At 35.8% G+C, this 15,940-nt stretch overlaps 1 protein-coding gene across 1 annotated transcript; it reads left to right on the top strand.

The window, feature by feature from the left end:
• Positions 1 to 851: 851 nt before the first annotated feature.
• LOC121426870 lies at positions 852 to 7,748 on the top strand. The gene is made up of 8 exons (XM_041623274.1): positions 852 to 1,670; positions 3,157 to 3,223; positions 4,243 to 4,449; positions 4,910 to 5,062; positions 5,515 to 5,676; positions 5,892 to 5,982; positions 6,497 to 6,618; positions 7,075 to 7,748. The coding sequence occupies exons 1-8, from the start codon at positions 1,653 to 1,655 to the stop codon at positions 7,662 to 7,664; spliced, it is 1,410 nt and encodes a 469-aa protein (XP_041479208.1). The 5' UTR covers positions 852 to 1,652; the 3' UTR covers positions 7,665 to 7,748.
• The last annotated feature ends 8,192 nt before the right edge of the window (positions 7,749 to 15,940 follow it).

Raw genomic sequence — 15,940 nt, 5'->3', positions numbered from 1 at the left:
AAGGTCATGGGACTTGTGTCATGTGAACAGGAGATGTAAGGCGGATTGTTTGTATCGGGGAGGGGGGGGGGGGGGCTCATGATCATGAGGCACCTTCAGTCCACTTTCAGCGTATGTGAATCACCTTTCAATTATTGCAGGCGTGAATGAGGCTTCAGAGCCGTCGTCGGAGGGGCCTTATGGCAGAAGTAAGATCGATGAGCTAATCAAATTGGCTTTACTTATAAAGAGAATTTCCCTTGTTATTCAAATCTCTGCTCTCTTTCAAATTTTATTGGTAAAGGAATGTCTCAACAGATGTCAAAAATTCACAAATATTATGATAGATTAAGCATGCGCCCAAGTCGGTCAGAAATGTACATCTAATATATCCATAATGTACAATGTACCATTGGATTCTTTCATCCATTTGTTCTCCTCTTCTCCCTTTTCTTCTTGAAAAAAAACAAAAAAACAATTGTATTCATCATTGTAAATATGTTTATTTTTATACACATATTCATGTTCATTTTATACGCATATTCATTATAGTAAATATGTTTATTTTTATACGCACATTCATTATTGTACATAATGTTCATTTTATATGCATATTCATTATTGTAAATATGTTTATCTTTATAGTATACGCAAATTCATTATTGTAAATATGTTCATTTGTATACGCAAATTCATTATTGTAAATATGCTAATTTGTATACGCAAATTCATTATTGTAAATATGTTCATTTGTATACGCATTTTCATTAATTGTAGGTATGTTCTTGTTGAGACCCCAATAGTCCCGATCGGGAGTCAATAGGGTTTAATAAAATCTTATCTTATCTTGAATAATATAGGGAGGGGTTGGATTGCCGCCCTCCCACTGAGATATCTCCAATCAATGATTATATCATGGAAAAGAATTGAATAATATAAATAATACATAGGCTACATTATTTAGGACTACCAAAAAATTCGTCTCTTTCTGTGGGCTTGAAATTTAAAAAGGGGGAAGTCAAAACGCTCACGTCATGCACGTTGGGATATAGTCATCGAAGTGTTATGCAATCCATTTTGTCAACAATAGGGCTTTACAAAATAATAGCAAGAGCAAACAATTTGCATGCAGGCAGGTAAGTACCAGTGTATATGGGTGTGTGTGTACGGAAATAGATCTGCATTGGTAATTTGGGGTATGGACAATAAATCAATCACGATTGTCAAAAATGCATGTATACAATAATCTTCATAATTTGAAGGGACTGTTCGGTGTTATCTGACTGTGAATTTGTTGAATGGACACGCTCGAGTGGAGTATATTATTTTCAAATCAGTGCCATTTTTAGTCATGACTACAGCGGATAATAGCTACAATAGTTTCATCGATTGGAATTTGTGTCACAATTGTGTAGTTGCACACAGTTCCAGACGTCATTTTCAGATCTACATGAGGATGTAAATTATTTCGTATACACATTCAACGAGCGTGATATAAATTATGCAGCATCCATGGTCTATACAACCTTCTATCAAATATTCACTAGGGACATGTGGTATTATAACTTGGACCTACAAGAACGGTATACCACCATATTACCCTGCCCTCTGGAGCATCTTGAAATAATTTTATACATTCAAGGAAGTTGACCTGTTACACATATCCTGTAGTGATGGCTTTTCACGTACACGTAGGTATATTTTGTATTTTGTGGTTACAGAAGAAACAATTTTGCCCCAGATTAAAATAAATCAACAAACGGAATGCATAATCATGATAATTGATTGAATATGGCTAAAGAAACATATAACTGCTCAAAGGTACAATATGGTCTGATAGCATTTTAAAATGTATTTGAATTGTTCATTTTATAATTACAATTCATGTCATTGCAGTACTTCTTTCCTTTCAATATGACACACTAAACACAATTTACTCTCAATCCGGTGCTACTAAACACAATTTACTCTCAATCCGGTGCTACTAAACACAATTTACTCTCAATCCGGTGCTACTAAACACAATTTACTCTCAATCCGGTGCTACTTGTGTACTATATGAACCTTACAGTAATTGTCTAAACAAGTGTTTAAATCTTAAGCAACAAAGTTTAATTTTCAATACATAATCTTCAATAAATTAAACATGATTGTTTAGACAAATACTGTAAGGTTCATAGTAAACAGCGTTGTATAAAATCTTAAACAGCGTCTTTACTTTGCATTACTGCAATAGTCATAAACACATACCTGTTATTACTTCCTTGGTATTGAATGTCTGACGTCAATAGATCTGTAATTAAAGTTTAAGTCTGTAATGCAGTTTACTGCATAATTATTTTATTTCATTTCATCGGTTATTATAAGTGAACCGATATTACACGCAGGTTTTGTTCATATGCATATGCATATTGTATGCATATTTGGCATGCCTCCATCCCACGCTTGTCCCAATTAGTCCCATCATTAATAATGCATGATCATTCATAATGATCCATGTTTTTATCATTGTCCCTTCCTACTCCATGTAATTTTTCTCTTATTTCCTTTTCGCAGCGCCTTGAGTACATTATCAGTGTGGATTTGTCGCTTTAGAAATACTTTATATTATTATTATCATGTACGAATAATCCATTCTTGTATTTTCATATGAATTCTTTCCATGGGTTTTATCTATAACACCAAGTAAATAAACAACATATAGCATCTAGGACACCCTCCTCACTTGAGATTAAAAAAGATATATTTATCTTATGGACGCTCGACATAAAACCAGATATTTGATACATTTGTTTGAAGTTTATTGTTTATTGTTTTATACAGATTAAAATTCATTAGAATTTGAATTACATTGTCGATCGGAGGAGCAAACAAATCTTTAACAATATCAAGCACATTATATGTCATATCATTAGGATTACGAAGCTGTATATATTATTTACTAGCAGACTCATCCAGTAAAGCATATTTACCTACATCAGATAACGGGGTGTGTTTGTCCATCGTTTGCAATCTATTATTTCCGGTTTAAGGGATTAACAGTAATCAAGGGTTATTCTTCATCAAAAAAATCTAAAACGTGGCATTTAAACTTGTTTCATAGGGTTTTCTATTCATTTTGATGTCAATTTCGTATGTCTTCCTATAGAGTATGATATTCCGAATTTCTATTTTTAGAGTTCCTGGATATTACTCCTTTCAGGATGTGTGTTGGTAGTACTCTACTCATCGCTTCATTGTGAAGGTATGATCTTATAATATATGAATGATTTATACTTATTGCATGGTGTATATGTGTCTTTGTGTATCTCACTCGTATTCATTAGATTATTTCATGTGATCACAATTGTAACTTGATATCAGTACAGCTGTTTGTTATTATCCCTATACCATCACAATGTATTTCTTCATCGTCATCATCATTATTACCACCACCTTCACCACCATTATCATCATCGCAATACCAGGAATATACTGATCATGTTTTTCCTTTGCATATTAATATTCTGATCATTTATGTTATGGGCTTACACTTTTATATAGTAAAATTCTTCAGCTCTTTTTTCCTGTTACCTCGTCTTACCTTCCTTTGTCCTACTCCATCCCTCGCACACCTGCACTTGCACTTTCACTTTTATCAACGTTATTAATCTTCTCTCGTTCAAATTTTCCTTCCCTATCCACGTTTGATATATTCCCATTATTTTGTGCAATAAAAGTCTCTTTTATTGCAATATACAGTCTGGTTTTCTATCCCCTTTCCTTTCGAGGCCTCCATCACTTTCAAGCTCCAAGCTTAAGATGGAGGTCTCCCACATTTCTACATAGATATGTTCATAATTAAAGAAAAAATGTATGTATAGATATAATTTTCACAGTACAGCTGATATTTTATAATGATTTATGTACATTATTCATTATGTTTGAAAAATTATTTGCCTATTATGTAAAATTGAAAAAATTATCATACTTCGTTTTGTTTTGAAATGTGGAAATAAAATAAATCAAATCAAATCAAATGCTCCCTCCCTATACATCTTCTGATATATATTAAGGGATATTAGGAATTGAAATATATTCTTAAGACTATGACGTCTAAATCTCGCACAATGACTATGAGCGATGATTCTTGATCGTTCATTCTGACTCCTATACATGTATACAAGCTATTCTCAAACCTAGCAAAATCACGGAGGAGGAATATTTATTCGATTCCTGTAATCACATATTAAACATTTCTCTAAAATTTCTCTTCCTGTGCAGCACAATGTTCCAGCCCGGCTGCTAGGTTCGAAGCTTCATCGCAACCTCAATCGGTATTCTCCCCTAACTATCCCGATGAATATCCAGAAGATACGGCATGTGCGTGGCTTATCAACAGTCCTTCAGGATCCAGCCGAATTCAGCTAAGGGTGATCAAAGATGATTTCTCGTGTTGCTGTAACAATGACTATTTGTTGATAAAAGATGGTAACTATAATCTCATGCTTGTTATATTAAATTATATGGGTGAGACGATATCCCCCAAAATAGTAATCTGGGATCGTATACGGCGATTCATAAATGGCCTTGGTCTGAATTTTGGTTCAGCATAAAACGTGGTCTCAAAGTTTGTTGCCAGATAGGACAGTGAGGTACTTACCTTATTAGTAGAAATTCAATTTATCAAGACTTCTGGCACCCTCGGTAAGTTTCATTAATTGTTCAGATAAATCAGGGGAAACTCTGTCGTCATTTAAATGAGAAGACTTACTAGTATGTAAGAACTAGGTGTACGACCTTTAACGTAACCTACCGTTAGGTTTATATTAGTCAGGATCGTCGATCGTCTTAATTTACAGATTAAAGAAGGACTATGTTCATTCTTTAGAAACAGCTTTGCTGTAAGATCTCATTTTAACGCTATGATCCATCCCTTGTTTCAATACAGGTGTAAACTCCTCTGCCAGGTCCATCGCGATACTGTGCTCTGACCAAAACCCAGTTGCAGTGACCAGTAGCGGTCACGCCCTCTACGGTGAATTCCAGAGTAATGGCGATGGGAATATAGGTCTCGGTTACGAGATCCAATTCGACTATTTTGGTAAGGAACTCTTGATTTAACCCAAATTTCTTTGTAGTTCTTTGTTGTCTTTTATTTTTTCTCAAGGAAAAACTAATGATTTAAGAACCATAAATCCTAATTACCATTGTTGTTTGGGTTGACTTCCTGAAAAAGGACTTGGTTTAATTAGCACGGTATTCAAATTCCTCCTATAGTATACGACAATTACTAGTTAATTATCATCCGACTCACTATTACCTCTCTTATCCATATTCTCAAAATCGAAGTATCATTAAACTATGCATATTTGTTCTACTTTATTACCAAATTTATAATATGTTATCATTATACGATTCTACACGTTGTATAAATGTCTACATTCTTTATTTATTATTAATAATTACGACTTATCCTCTGGTTCCAGCATTTTGTTTTTTAATCAAATTATTACCATTACTATCTGATTTCTTATACTGATTATACGTCAACAGATGCCATAGTTTCGTGTCCACCGGGCTGGATCGAACGACTTGGTTACTGTTACAAACTATACACCGAACCATTACCATGGCAACAGGCTGCATCACGATGTGGGTACGATGGAGGGTTCCTAACCTCAATAGTTAATCCGGAAGAAAATGATTTCGTACTAGGTAAAGTTTAAAACCTCGTCAAAAACAGGAATATTTTATAGATTGTGTAGGAATTCCAATTGTTCTGTCTGTTACTGTTTCCCTCTAAGTAATATGTTTTAACGATTTGTATTTGCATACTTACATGTAGGTTAACAGTTCTTAGGTATTATGGAAATGAATTGATACAATTTGAAGTGATTTGAATTTATTATTTTTTATCATCCTTATTCCAGGTTTATTTAAAGATGATACATCTCTCTCCTGGATAGGAATGAATTCTACTGGAAACTGGTTAGACGGTCTAAACTCACAATTTTATAATAAGTAAGAAAATTGTTTACTAGTTTAAAGCTTGGAAAGCTCTGGCGTCATACTATTCAAGTGTTGTGGTTCATCGCTCGAATACGACAGTGGTAGTAATAATAATAATAATAATAATAGCAATAATAATAATGATAGCAAGGATGATAATGATAATAGTTAAGATAATAAAAGCTGGATCTATAAAGCGCTTTTTGCCTGGAGATACAAAGTACAGTCCGTTGGAAATCGATGAATGGACAGGATACAAGAAAGTGGGTGGGGCTTTCTTCGTTTGTTAAGCAATGTCTACAGGTGGCACTGGGAGACTTCAGCCTGTGTTGGGTAGGTGCCTGTCAGGAGTTGGGAGCGGAGTCTTCCAGCAATACGGAGGTATAAAGGCAGTGCACAGGAGACAGTCTGCTGGAGCTGTCAATATGACAAATCCACTTTTCATCTTATGATATTATTACCACAAATTCTTTCTCCTAAAATATTTTTCAATGCACTGTGTGTTTAATGTTGCCTTTCTCTATAGCTTTCAGGGGGAGTCACCAAGCACCTCTCAATGTTCCGCTATTGAGCTAAGTAACAATGGACGATGGACTGTTTCTGACTGCCTTAATGAACAACTCACGTTTATTTGCAAGAAAACTAAAGGTGTGTACCCCAATATTGATCAAAGAACAATGGGAAAATAAACATGATGAATAATCTTAGTTATTGTCGTGGATTCGAAACCAAATAATTGAAACAGTTGTAAATCTATTTCCTTTGCTTTTCATTCTTACAAACGCATGTCTACTTCTTTGAATTATTCTTAATGTCGTGAAATGAACCGTACCCCCCTCAATATAAGTGTTTTTTTTTGTTGTTGTTGTAGAGGATTATGATTACGATGAAGCTGGTAATGATAAGCTGACTCCCCAACATTTTTGCAATTGGTCATAATTATGATTACTTTCTTTTTTTAATGTGATTGAATTATTTAACAAGTTTTTTGTAAGAATTTGAAATGAAAAAATAAATAATGGAATATTGTTATGAAACATGTTTGCAAAATACCTTATTTATGAAAAAATAAAAGAAATAATGGATTATAATTCTCATTCATAGATGGATCCGGTGGAAGATATTGGACGGAGGTCGTAACCACTGACGAAAATGGTGAAAAAATAGCTCCCTATGGAGTGATTGGAGGCATCATCTTTGGTTTGTTCTTCTTTTGGATGGTGTGCTGTTCTGGAACCAGGGATAATTGGTTGATCACGAAAATACTGAGTTGTATACTCGAACGAATATCCGATTGTTTTAGGTGCATTGGGCATTCTGTAAGAACTTGCTTATCCTGCAAATGTTTCAGGCGCGGGACAACAGATGAAGGGATTGAGGCAAGAAGGGCTAATCCACAATTTCGCTTCAGTGCGTCTTTCGACAATATAAGGTCGTCCACTAGGATGTCATCGTCGTCGTCAGAAAGTGGTGATCGTTCGAGAAGAATGTCGGTGATATCACAATCGTCATCGCCGCCGACTTACGGGGATGTTACATCAGAGCCCCCTCCTCCGGCCTACTCGGAAGCCTTAGATCCTGTATTTGATATTTCTCACAGTGACGTTGGAGGATCGAGATTGTCATTGAATATCGGAGAAGTGGCCGCAGCACCATCGTACGAGTCTGTCGTAGGTTCAGAAAGCAATATATGAAGGAACATTCTCATGACTTTAAGAATGTAACAACTATTTATACATCAGTGTAAGGGACAACACCATATGGAGTCGGGTCATCCTGGGATTCTATAGTAGGGCCCTGGGAGGGGGGGGGGGCACTCGACCAAGAAAGTAGTGGGTATGTGCCGCGGGCGAGACAAAAAACGGGGGCCTTGGAGCGCGCTTATTGTAAAAAAGGAGAGTCCTCGGAACGGGCTTCGGAACTACTAATATGTGAGAAAACGGGGGTCCTTGGAACGGGTCGCCTGCGTATCTCCATCCCTATGGAACGGGCATATACGGGCGCCGGGTGCGCTAGCGCAGAGGTGATGGTCGGAAACCGCTTTGCGGGCGCTTTTCACCAAAATTGCGGCTCATTGTAGCAGATCAATACGGCGTAACGGAAAATATGCGAAACTTTGGAGCGGATTTCTTTTTTCTTTTCCCTCGATAAAAAGAAAATGCCTTTTTTGTTCTTTTTCTCAATTAGACAAAAATGCTATGCCTTGGAAAGGAAATTTGAGTGTAAAAATGGCCCAAATGGGGGTCCCCTCCACGGCACATTCCCACTATGCATTGTATACTTAGTGCCCCCCCCCCCCCCCGGATTAAAAAATCTGGGAAAATGGAAGAAAGAAGAAAGCAGGCCCGGAAAAGAGAGGTCCTGGACTTGTTTCTGCACAATATTCATCTTTATTACACAAATTGTAGTTTACTTAATAAAATCATTGTGTCCATATCAATTAGAATTTTCATCGTCAAATGTATTTGTCTTTATGATGTAATATACGTACTCGGCCTTTTCTCTTTTTTTATTATTAAAATATTTTCTCGGTCATTCGTCATTAATAATACCTTACAATTCTTTGTTTTTTCTAGTAGATACGATGGCAGAATCTTAAAATGGATTATGTGTTTATCTTCTGCTGTAGTAATCTTTAATTTAGCCTACTATAAAGTACTGGCATATAATATATTTGCTTCATACATGTCATATATGACGTGTTTGAAGAAAATAAATTTCATTCCGGTGTAGTTTTCTATGGGGTCGTTACCAAATGGTAATAAAAGTGTGGTGTACACTCTAAAAAATTAAGTGTTAATTTAGCACTAACAGTGCTTGTACAGTATAGTGATTGCACTACAAGTGCAGATTTTCTAGTTCAAATTTAAACTATAAAATCAGCACTCGTAGTGCATTCACTATGCAAGCACCGTAAGTGCTAAGTTAGCACTTCGGTTTTTTAGGCCCATAACCCGCCGACTGCCGATTCGTTAGAACAAAATACAAAAACAAAACAATATCCGTCCCGAGGTAGTGAATAGGTCTATAACTTATTTGTATTATATTACAGATAATATTGAGTGGAGAGAATACAGATGATTTAATATAATGAGTATTTATCCAACTTTTAGCATAAATGTATTACATGTGTCAGTTCACTGTGAAAAAATTGGGCAATATTTTACCCAATATTTTGCCCAACGTTGGGCCGATAGTCAACCCTACCAACTACTGGGCAATATTTTACCCAACGTTGTTGGGGCATTAATGTGCCCAACTGTTGGGTAATATTTTGAACTACATTTTGGGGGACATTAATTTGCCCAACTTTTTAATAAAGTTATTAACCCAACATCTGGGCAAGGCCTTTAATAATCACCAAGAAAAATGGCATAATTTTACTAAGTTGTTGAGTTATTATGATCCCTCCCTGCAATCAATAATACTATTTGTTGGGCATTTTTCATTTGCTTTACACAACAAATGGTCATTACTTGACTGGGGTTTTGATGTGAATTATCCAATAGATGGGCAAATAAAACAAGCATTTTGTTTCTCATGCATGATGGTTTGATATTTACGTTCTGTCAATGATTTATTGGAAAAGGTGCACGAAAATGCATCCAATGCTGTTTGTAAATAGCAAGAGGAAAATTACTACAATGTATATTTTATAATAAAAGAACATAAATCCTCTGTGAGATATATTGTTTGTTTGCTTAAGAAATCATGTATTACTATCATAATTACTAATTACTATCATTTGTTATTATTTTGTAAGAAATTGATTACATATTTGTGAATTTCTTAAATCAATAGCCTCCTCCCCCAAAATAAAGGATGACAAAAATATTATTCTCATGACTATTTCTGTAAAACTGTCTTGAATGCTATAAAGCACAATTCAATCAATTTACAAGTGATAGTTCAAGTATGGATTAACAAGCACACATTCACACAGTAAACCACACAGTAACAAATGTCCAATCAATGCACTTTAGATCAGTATTTCTTTGGTTTTTTTTTTATATAACTGAAACTCAGAAAGTTGCAAAAGTTACAACTACAAACATAATAACCAACTGCATGCATAGAAAGTGTGCATAACTTTGCAGAAGTGGAATATAATTAAACAGTGTCTTTCAATGTTATTACGATAATGTAATATAAAAAAGCTACAAAAATCACTGAGTGATGCCATATTTGAATATGTTCTTGAAAGTGAACAAAATGAATCAAGTTTATCATGCAACTGTCTCTAACCAAAATCTCTGACAGGTATATATATGTACTTCCCTTTCTCTGTTTTTTTTTATATAACTGGGTTTTTTTTTTATTCAACTGAAACTCAGAAAGTTACAAAAGTTACAACTAGAAAGTGAAAAACATAATAACCAACTGCATGCATAGAAAGTGTGCATCACTTTGCAGAAGTGGAATATAATAAAACAGTGTCTTTCAATGTTATTACAATAATGCAATATAAAAAAGCTACAAAAATCACTGAGTGATGCCATACTTGAATATGTTCTTGAAAGTGAACAAAATGAATCAAGTTTATCATGCAACTGTCTCTAACCAAAATCTCTGACAGGTATATATATGTACTTCCCTTGATAACTTGATTACTATGCAAGTCATGAATTATTATCCAAAAAGAAAACTAAAATTAAACTGTCTAAATTAGAACATAACTTCTCTCATTTCTTTTGCAGACCTGTAAAAATTATCAGATTCTTTATAAAGCTTGCAGGAGATATAAAACAAACATAACTTCTACAATTTGCATTTAAAAGCCACTTTGGGAGTTTACACACTTTCTTAAAATCAAAATCTTCCTGGCAGAGACATTAAAACTTAAAATTTACAGTTAAACAGGAAGATGTATAGACGATATTGGTGTTCATTGGCATAGAATATATCGCCCTTGTGCATCACATGGTAATTTTTTGCTAGTTTTGGAAAATATTTTTGAAGTTTGTTTCAGACTTAAAATTTGTAATCAGTACCATGTTACAAGTCCATTACACATTTTCACACCAAATTTGTGAAGGGTGAATATGAATATTTGTTATTAGATGTCAACATGAAAGCTGATGTTTTCAACCCATATGCGTAATTTGTGTACAAATCAAATGGGAAACACCGCTTAAGGGAAAAACGATCATCATAGCATCATAACGCATTGACAAATACAAGTTTTAAACCTATTAAAGGGAAAGTTCACCCTGACATTAAGTTGGTTTTAATAAAAGCAGTAAAATTAGATAAGAATATCAGTGAAGGTTTGATGAAAATCCATTAAAGGATAAAGTTATGAATTTTAAAAAAATTTATATTGTGACGTCACTTGCGAGCTGCTCTCCAATATGCTGTGTAGTGTAAATTCCATAAATTTCCATTTTTCAAAGTTCTTCATGAAGGAATAGATATTTTTCATAGAGGCGTGTGTAAAAACATGTGTCTAATAATACATCAAATGCACAGGTAAAATAATTTACATTCCTTTAAGAAAATGGATATTTATGGAATTTACAGTACACAGCATATGGGAGAGCAGCTCGCAAGTGACGTCAGAATATCAAAACTTTAAAAATTCATAACTTAAATATCTTTTGATTTTCGTCAAACCTTCACCGATATGTTATTTAAATTGTACTGCTTTTATTAAAACGAACTTAATGTCAGGGTGGACTTCCCTTTATGAAGTAGTAAAGTTAGTTCTTTAAATTATTTTCAGTTTCTGGAATATGGAGTGCAGTTTTGTCCAAATCATTGTTTTGTGAAACAGCTTTGAGAGCTGACAATGGCGATCGGCTGTTGAGATAACTACTGTGTAAAGGCAACAAATGCCCGGAAAGAGCGCATTGCTGTTGTTTTTGCGAAAGTTGCCTCCTCCCTTTTGATTGAAAACGACTTTCTCAAAGAAAGTCCAGGTCCCTTTCAGCATGTTCTGGTACTGGCAGTCAAGGACATAGCGCGCCTTGTAGCAGGTGTAAACTGCTTTGATCAGCGAAAATGATGACTACTGTGTGTAGGCAACAAATGCCCGGAAAGAGCGCATCGCTGGTGTTTCGCGAAAGTTGCTTCCTCCCTTTTGGTTGAAAACGACTTTCTCAAAGAAAGTCCAGGTCCCTTTCAGCGTGTTCTGGTACTGGCAGTCAAGTACATAGAGCGCCTTGTAGCAGGTGTAAACTGCTTTGATCAGCGAAAATGATGACTACTGTGTGTAGGCAACAAATGCCCGGAAAGAGCGCATCGCTGGTGTTTCGCGAAAGTTGCTTCCTCCCTTTTGGTTGAAAACGACTTTCTCAAAGAAAGTCCAGGTCCCTTTCAGCGTGTTCTGGTACTGGCAGTCAAGTACATAGAGCGCCTTGTAGCAGGTGTAAACTGCTTTGATCAGCGAAAATGATGACTACTGTGTGAAGGCAACAAATGCCCGGAAAGAGCGCATCGCTGGAGTTTCGCGAAAGTTGCTTCCTCCCTTTTGGTTGAAAACGACTTTCTCAAAGAAAGTCCAGGTCCCTTTCAGCGTGTTCTGGTACTGGCAGTCAAAGACGTAGTGCGCCTTGTAGCAGGTGTCAACTGCTTCGATCAGCGACTGTACAGGTACTGCCCTCTTCTCTATTATTACAAAGACTTGTTGAGGTCTGAGTATGCTCTCGGTGAAGAGTTCCAAGATGAAGGGCTGTGGCCGCTGTGTCTCATCAATGCTCTGAAGGAAGCCTTCTATGTGAACGCTTTCCTGTTAAAACAACAGAACCGTAAACAATATTAAACATGACAATTTGCACAACACACAATGTCAATGAATCAACCACACTCTGTAAATGAAACTACACTCGTAACCATGATTCAAGTCAGGGGGATTTCTCCTGCTACTGGTGAATGTATCCCAAGAGGAATAAATCTGTCACAAATAAATAAATTAATATAGATTCTAGGCCTATCATAAATTTATTTAATCCACATTTGCCTTTTCTAACAAACACAATATCAACCAATAGCAAAAACGAAATATTTCTTTAAAATCCTGTACAAATGAATGGTTTTCATAACTGTATGGTAGGCCTACACTCACTTCGTGTACCTGGTCCGTGTCGATCCGGAGACCTTATCCGAAAGTGCTTTGCATGCACAATAACGCTGCATACAAGTGCAAGTGCATATCTCAAGTGAGTGAAGCAAAAACAAAACAGCGTCAGATATATGTCATGTATGTAGGCCTATTCTGACAAATTCCTTACAAATTATGCTTAACGTAAAGTCCAAAATAAAAAAATTAAAAAAACGTTTAAGCAACTCACCTATGAAAGATTCAGCGAGGCTCCCCAGCCCCCAGTCATCTAGAAGCTCCTCCATATCTTATCGACCGTGTGTAGCATGCTGCAAGCGCAACTCGTGATCGTAAAGTTTCGCAACATTTACCACTCAGCAGGGCAATTACTAGCCCAACAATTGGACATCTGTATTTTGGCAGCGGCAGAGTAAAAATTTGCCTAAGTATTGGGCACATAATGCCCAACAAAACAATAACCAACGTATATATTACCCAACAAAAAAATGACCAAAGTAAATTTACTCTTTTTTTCACAGTGTAATATTGTCACCCCTTTTGCAGAACAAACTTCATCATTCTTTTGCTCTTGAGTTGGATTTTTAAAATATATTGCTTATAACATTTCCTTTCAGTTATATTTTTTTCAATAGTAATTAATCACTGATTTACATCTGGCAGCATTTTTCTTATGAAAATTGAGCTGGAGTCCATATATGTCCCCTCGACTGAAATCAAAAAGGGAATATGGACTTTGGTAATTTTGATGCCAGCAAGTGTGTCCTTGAAGAGGTCTTTCCCCTCTTTGTTAAATCTTGTGTCATATTGTTGAAGGGTTTTTCAGTAAGGATGTTAAAAAAATACTCTAAGAATAGCACACAAGTTTTCAATAGGATTCAAATTCGGAGATGGCCACAATTACTCATTCTTTTCCCATACTATGTCGCTATGACTGGCCACCATTTGGGCTCCGAGGTTTCAGACATTTGAATTTGCCCCTATACTCACACTACAATATGTAGCCATGCCCACGTAAGACAGATTGTGCTCAGCTGTACATTCATTGGAAGAAAGTTTTTTTTACCAGATATCTTACTACTCCTCTAAGGGAAGAGGGTAAAAGAACCTGGCAAATGGGGTGACAATGATTATGGCACACGGTATAATTATATCCTTGAAATTTTTAAATAAGAAATATTTAATCAATACAAATCAGAATTCTCATTGTCAACTCTTTGAATATTTTGGCTTTAAGTTAACTGGGCCCCTGTCTATGTTTTTTTTCATGAAATGAGATTACATCAATCCATTAAGTAGAAAAGTTTTGACAAACTTACCGACGCTGATATTTTTTTTGTCATAGTTTATCATGTAATAAATGTTCTGTCATTGTACATTCATTTAGGATTTTTTAATCAGAGCTACAATTGCAAACCTTGAGGTCAGCCAGAACTCTCGTCCTGAGTTTTAAACAAATCGGCTGCTGATTGCTGCGATAATGATGACTAATACCATGGTCACATTTGTTCTACGGCGGCCGTACGGCGAGTTGAAAACAGCCGTGTTATCAATTTTGATTCAAACCACCTACATGTAGTTGGAGAAAAAATGTTAAAACGGCTGTTTTCGACTCGCCGTACGGCCGCCGTAGAACAAATGTGACCATGGCATAAATAAGAATCGATATGAACGCTTTAATCCCCAAAAGGACTGGGGCATGATGCCCCCCACCCCCTGGACGCTTCGCGCGATATTTTCGAAACGCAAAAAGGGAGAGCCGCAAAATTATATGACTCCTTTTATTTCAAGTCTCGCGCAACTTTTGGCTTTCGCAGTTTGTTTTGTTGGAACCTTTAAATTAGATTACAAAGATGACATCTGGAAATGAAAAAAAAGAAAATTCGAAGTGCATTTGGGTGATGAATTTGCAAATAAGGTTTTTCATTAATAAATTTGCAATTTATCTTCATAATGAATAGAAATTATTATTTTCATATTTTTTACATACTGGCTTGTACACTGCAAAAACTGGTGTTGATTTAACACCAGCCAGAAATGTATACATGTCCACACCAGAGTGTTAAACAACACCAGTTTCGTTTTGGTCTATCACCAGAAAGGTGTTTATACAAGGTTTGATTCCAAACTGGTGTTGTTTCAATACTTCTCCGATGTCGACATATAGATTCCGGGCTGGTGTTAAATCAACACCGGAGTTTTTGCAGTGTATTTTATTTCGTAAAGAATGTGCGTGCCAAATTTCGGCGCGATTGCGCGAACGGCGGCCGAGATCAGAAGAGGGGCATTATGCCCCCCCCCCCCCCCCGTCCTCAATACACCTCAAATAATCCAGTCATTTTATGATTAAGTTTCTAAACACTTCAGGCTATGGAATGACTTTTTTCTTATTGCAAGACTTTTATGGTGCATATTAAATAAAATTTTCCGGTCAACAAATGACACGGAGATAAACATTATCTATATACAGTGCGTCCCAGAATAAACGAAACCGAGATTTAGCGATCATTTTTATAACTTAATCATAAATAGAATAGACAAATGACCTACCAATTTAAAGCTGAGAATCTCCTCTTTCATCTGATATTACTTAGATTATTTCTCATTCACGCATGAGTGAGCAAAATCATTTTAAAAAAGGATACCAAAAACTCATTTGGCGGGGGGTATCTGGGTTTCAAAAAGAAAACCACATTTCCGAAAAGTTCAATATCTACTCTTTAATTTGGTGCCTAAATTACAGAAAATGATCAAGAAATAAAAAAGTTCTGGTCATTTGAAATAAGGCTTGTATTTCCATAATTTCATGAGATAAACGTGTTTTCACCGGTTTCCCACAGAAGCTTTCGCATGGTGAACAAAAGATTTAATGCATGGCTGATCGTCAACAAAACAGAGTGTCGAGTGAGTTTG

This window comes from Lytechinus variegatus, chromosome 13, assembly GCF_018143015.1.
Source record: "Lytechinus variegatus isolate NC3 chromosome 13, Lvar_3.0, whole genome shotgun sequence".
NCBI classification, from domain to species: Eukaryota; Metazoa; Echinodermata; class Echinoidea; order Temnopleuroida; family Toxopneustidae; genus Lytechinus; species Lytechinus variegatus.
The sequence above is the reverse complement of the archived record's forward strand: the minus strand, read 5'-3'. Positions and strand labels throughout refer to the sequence as shown.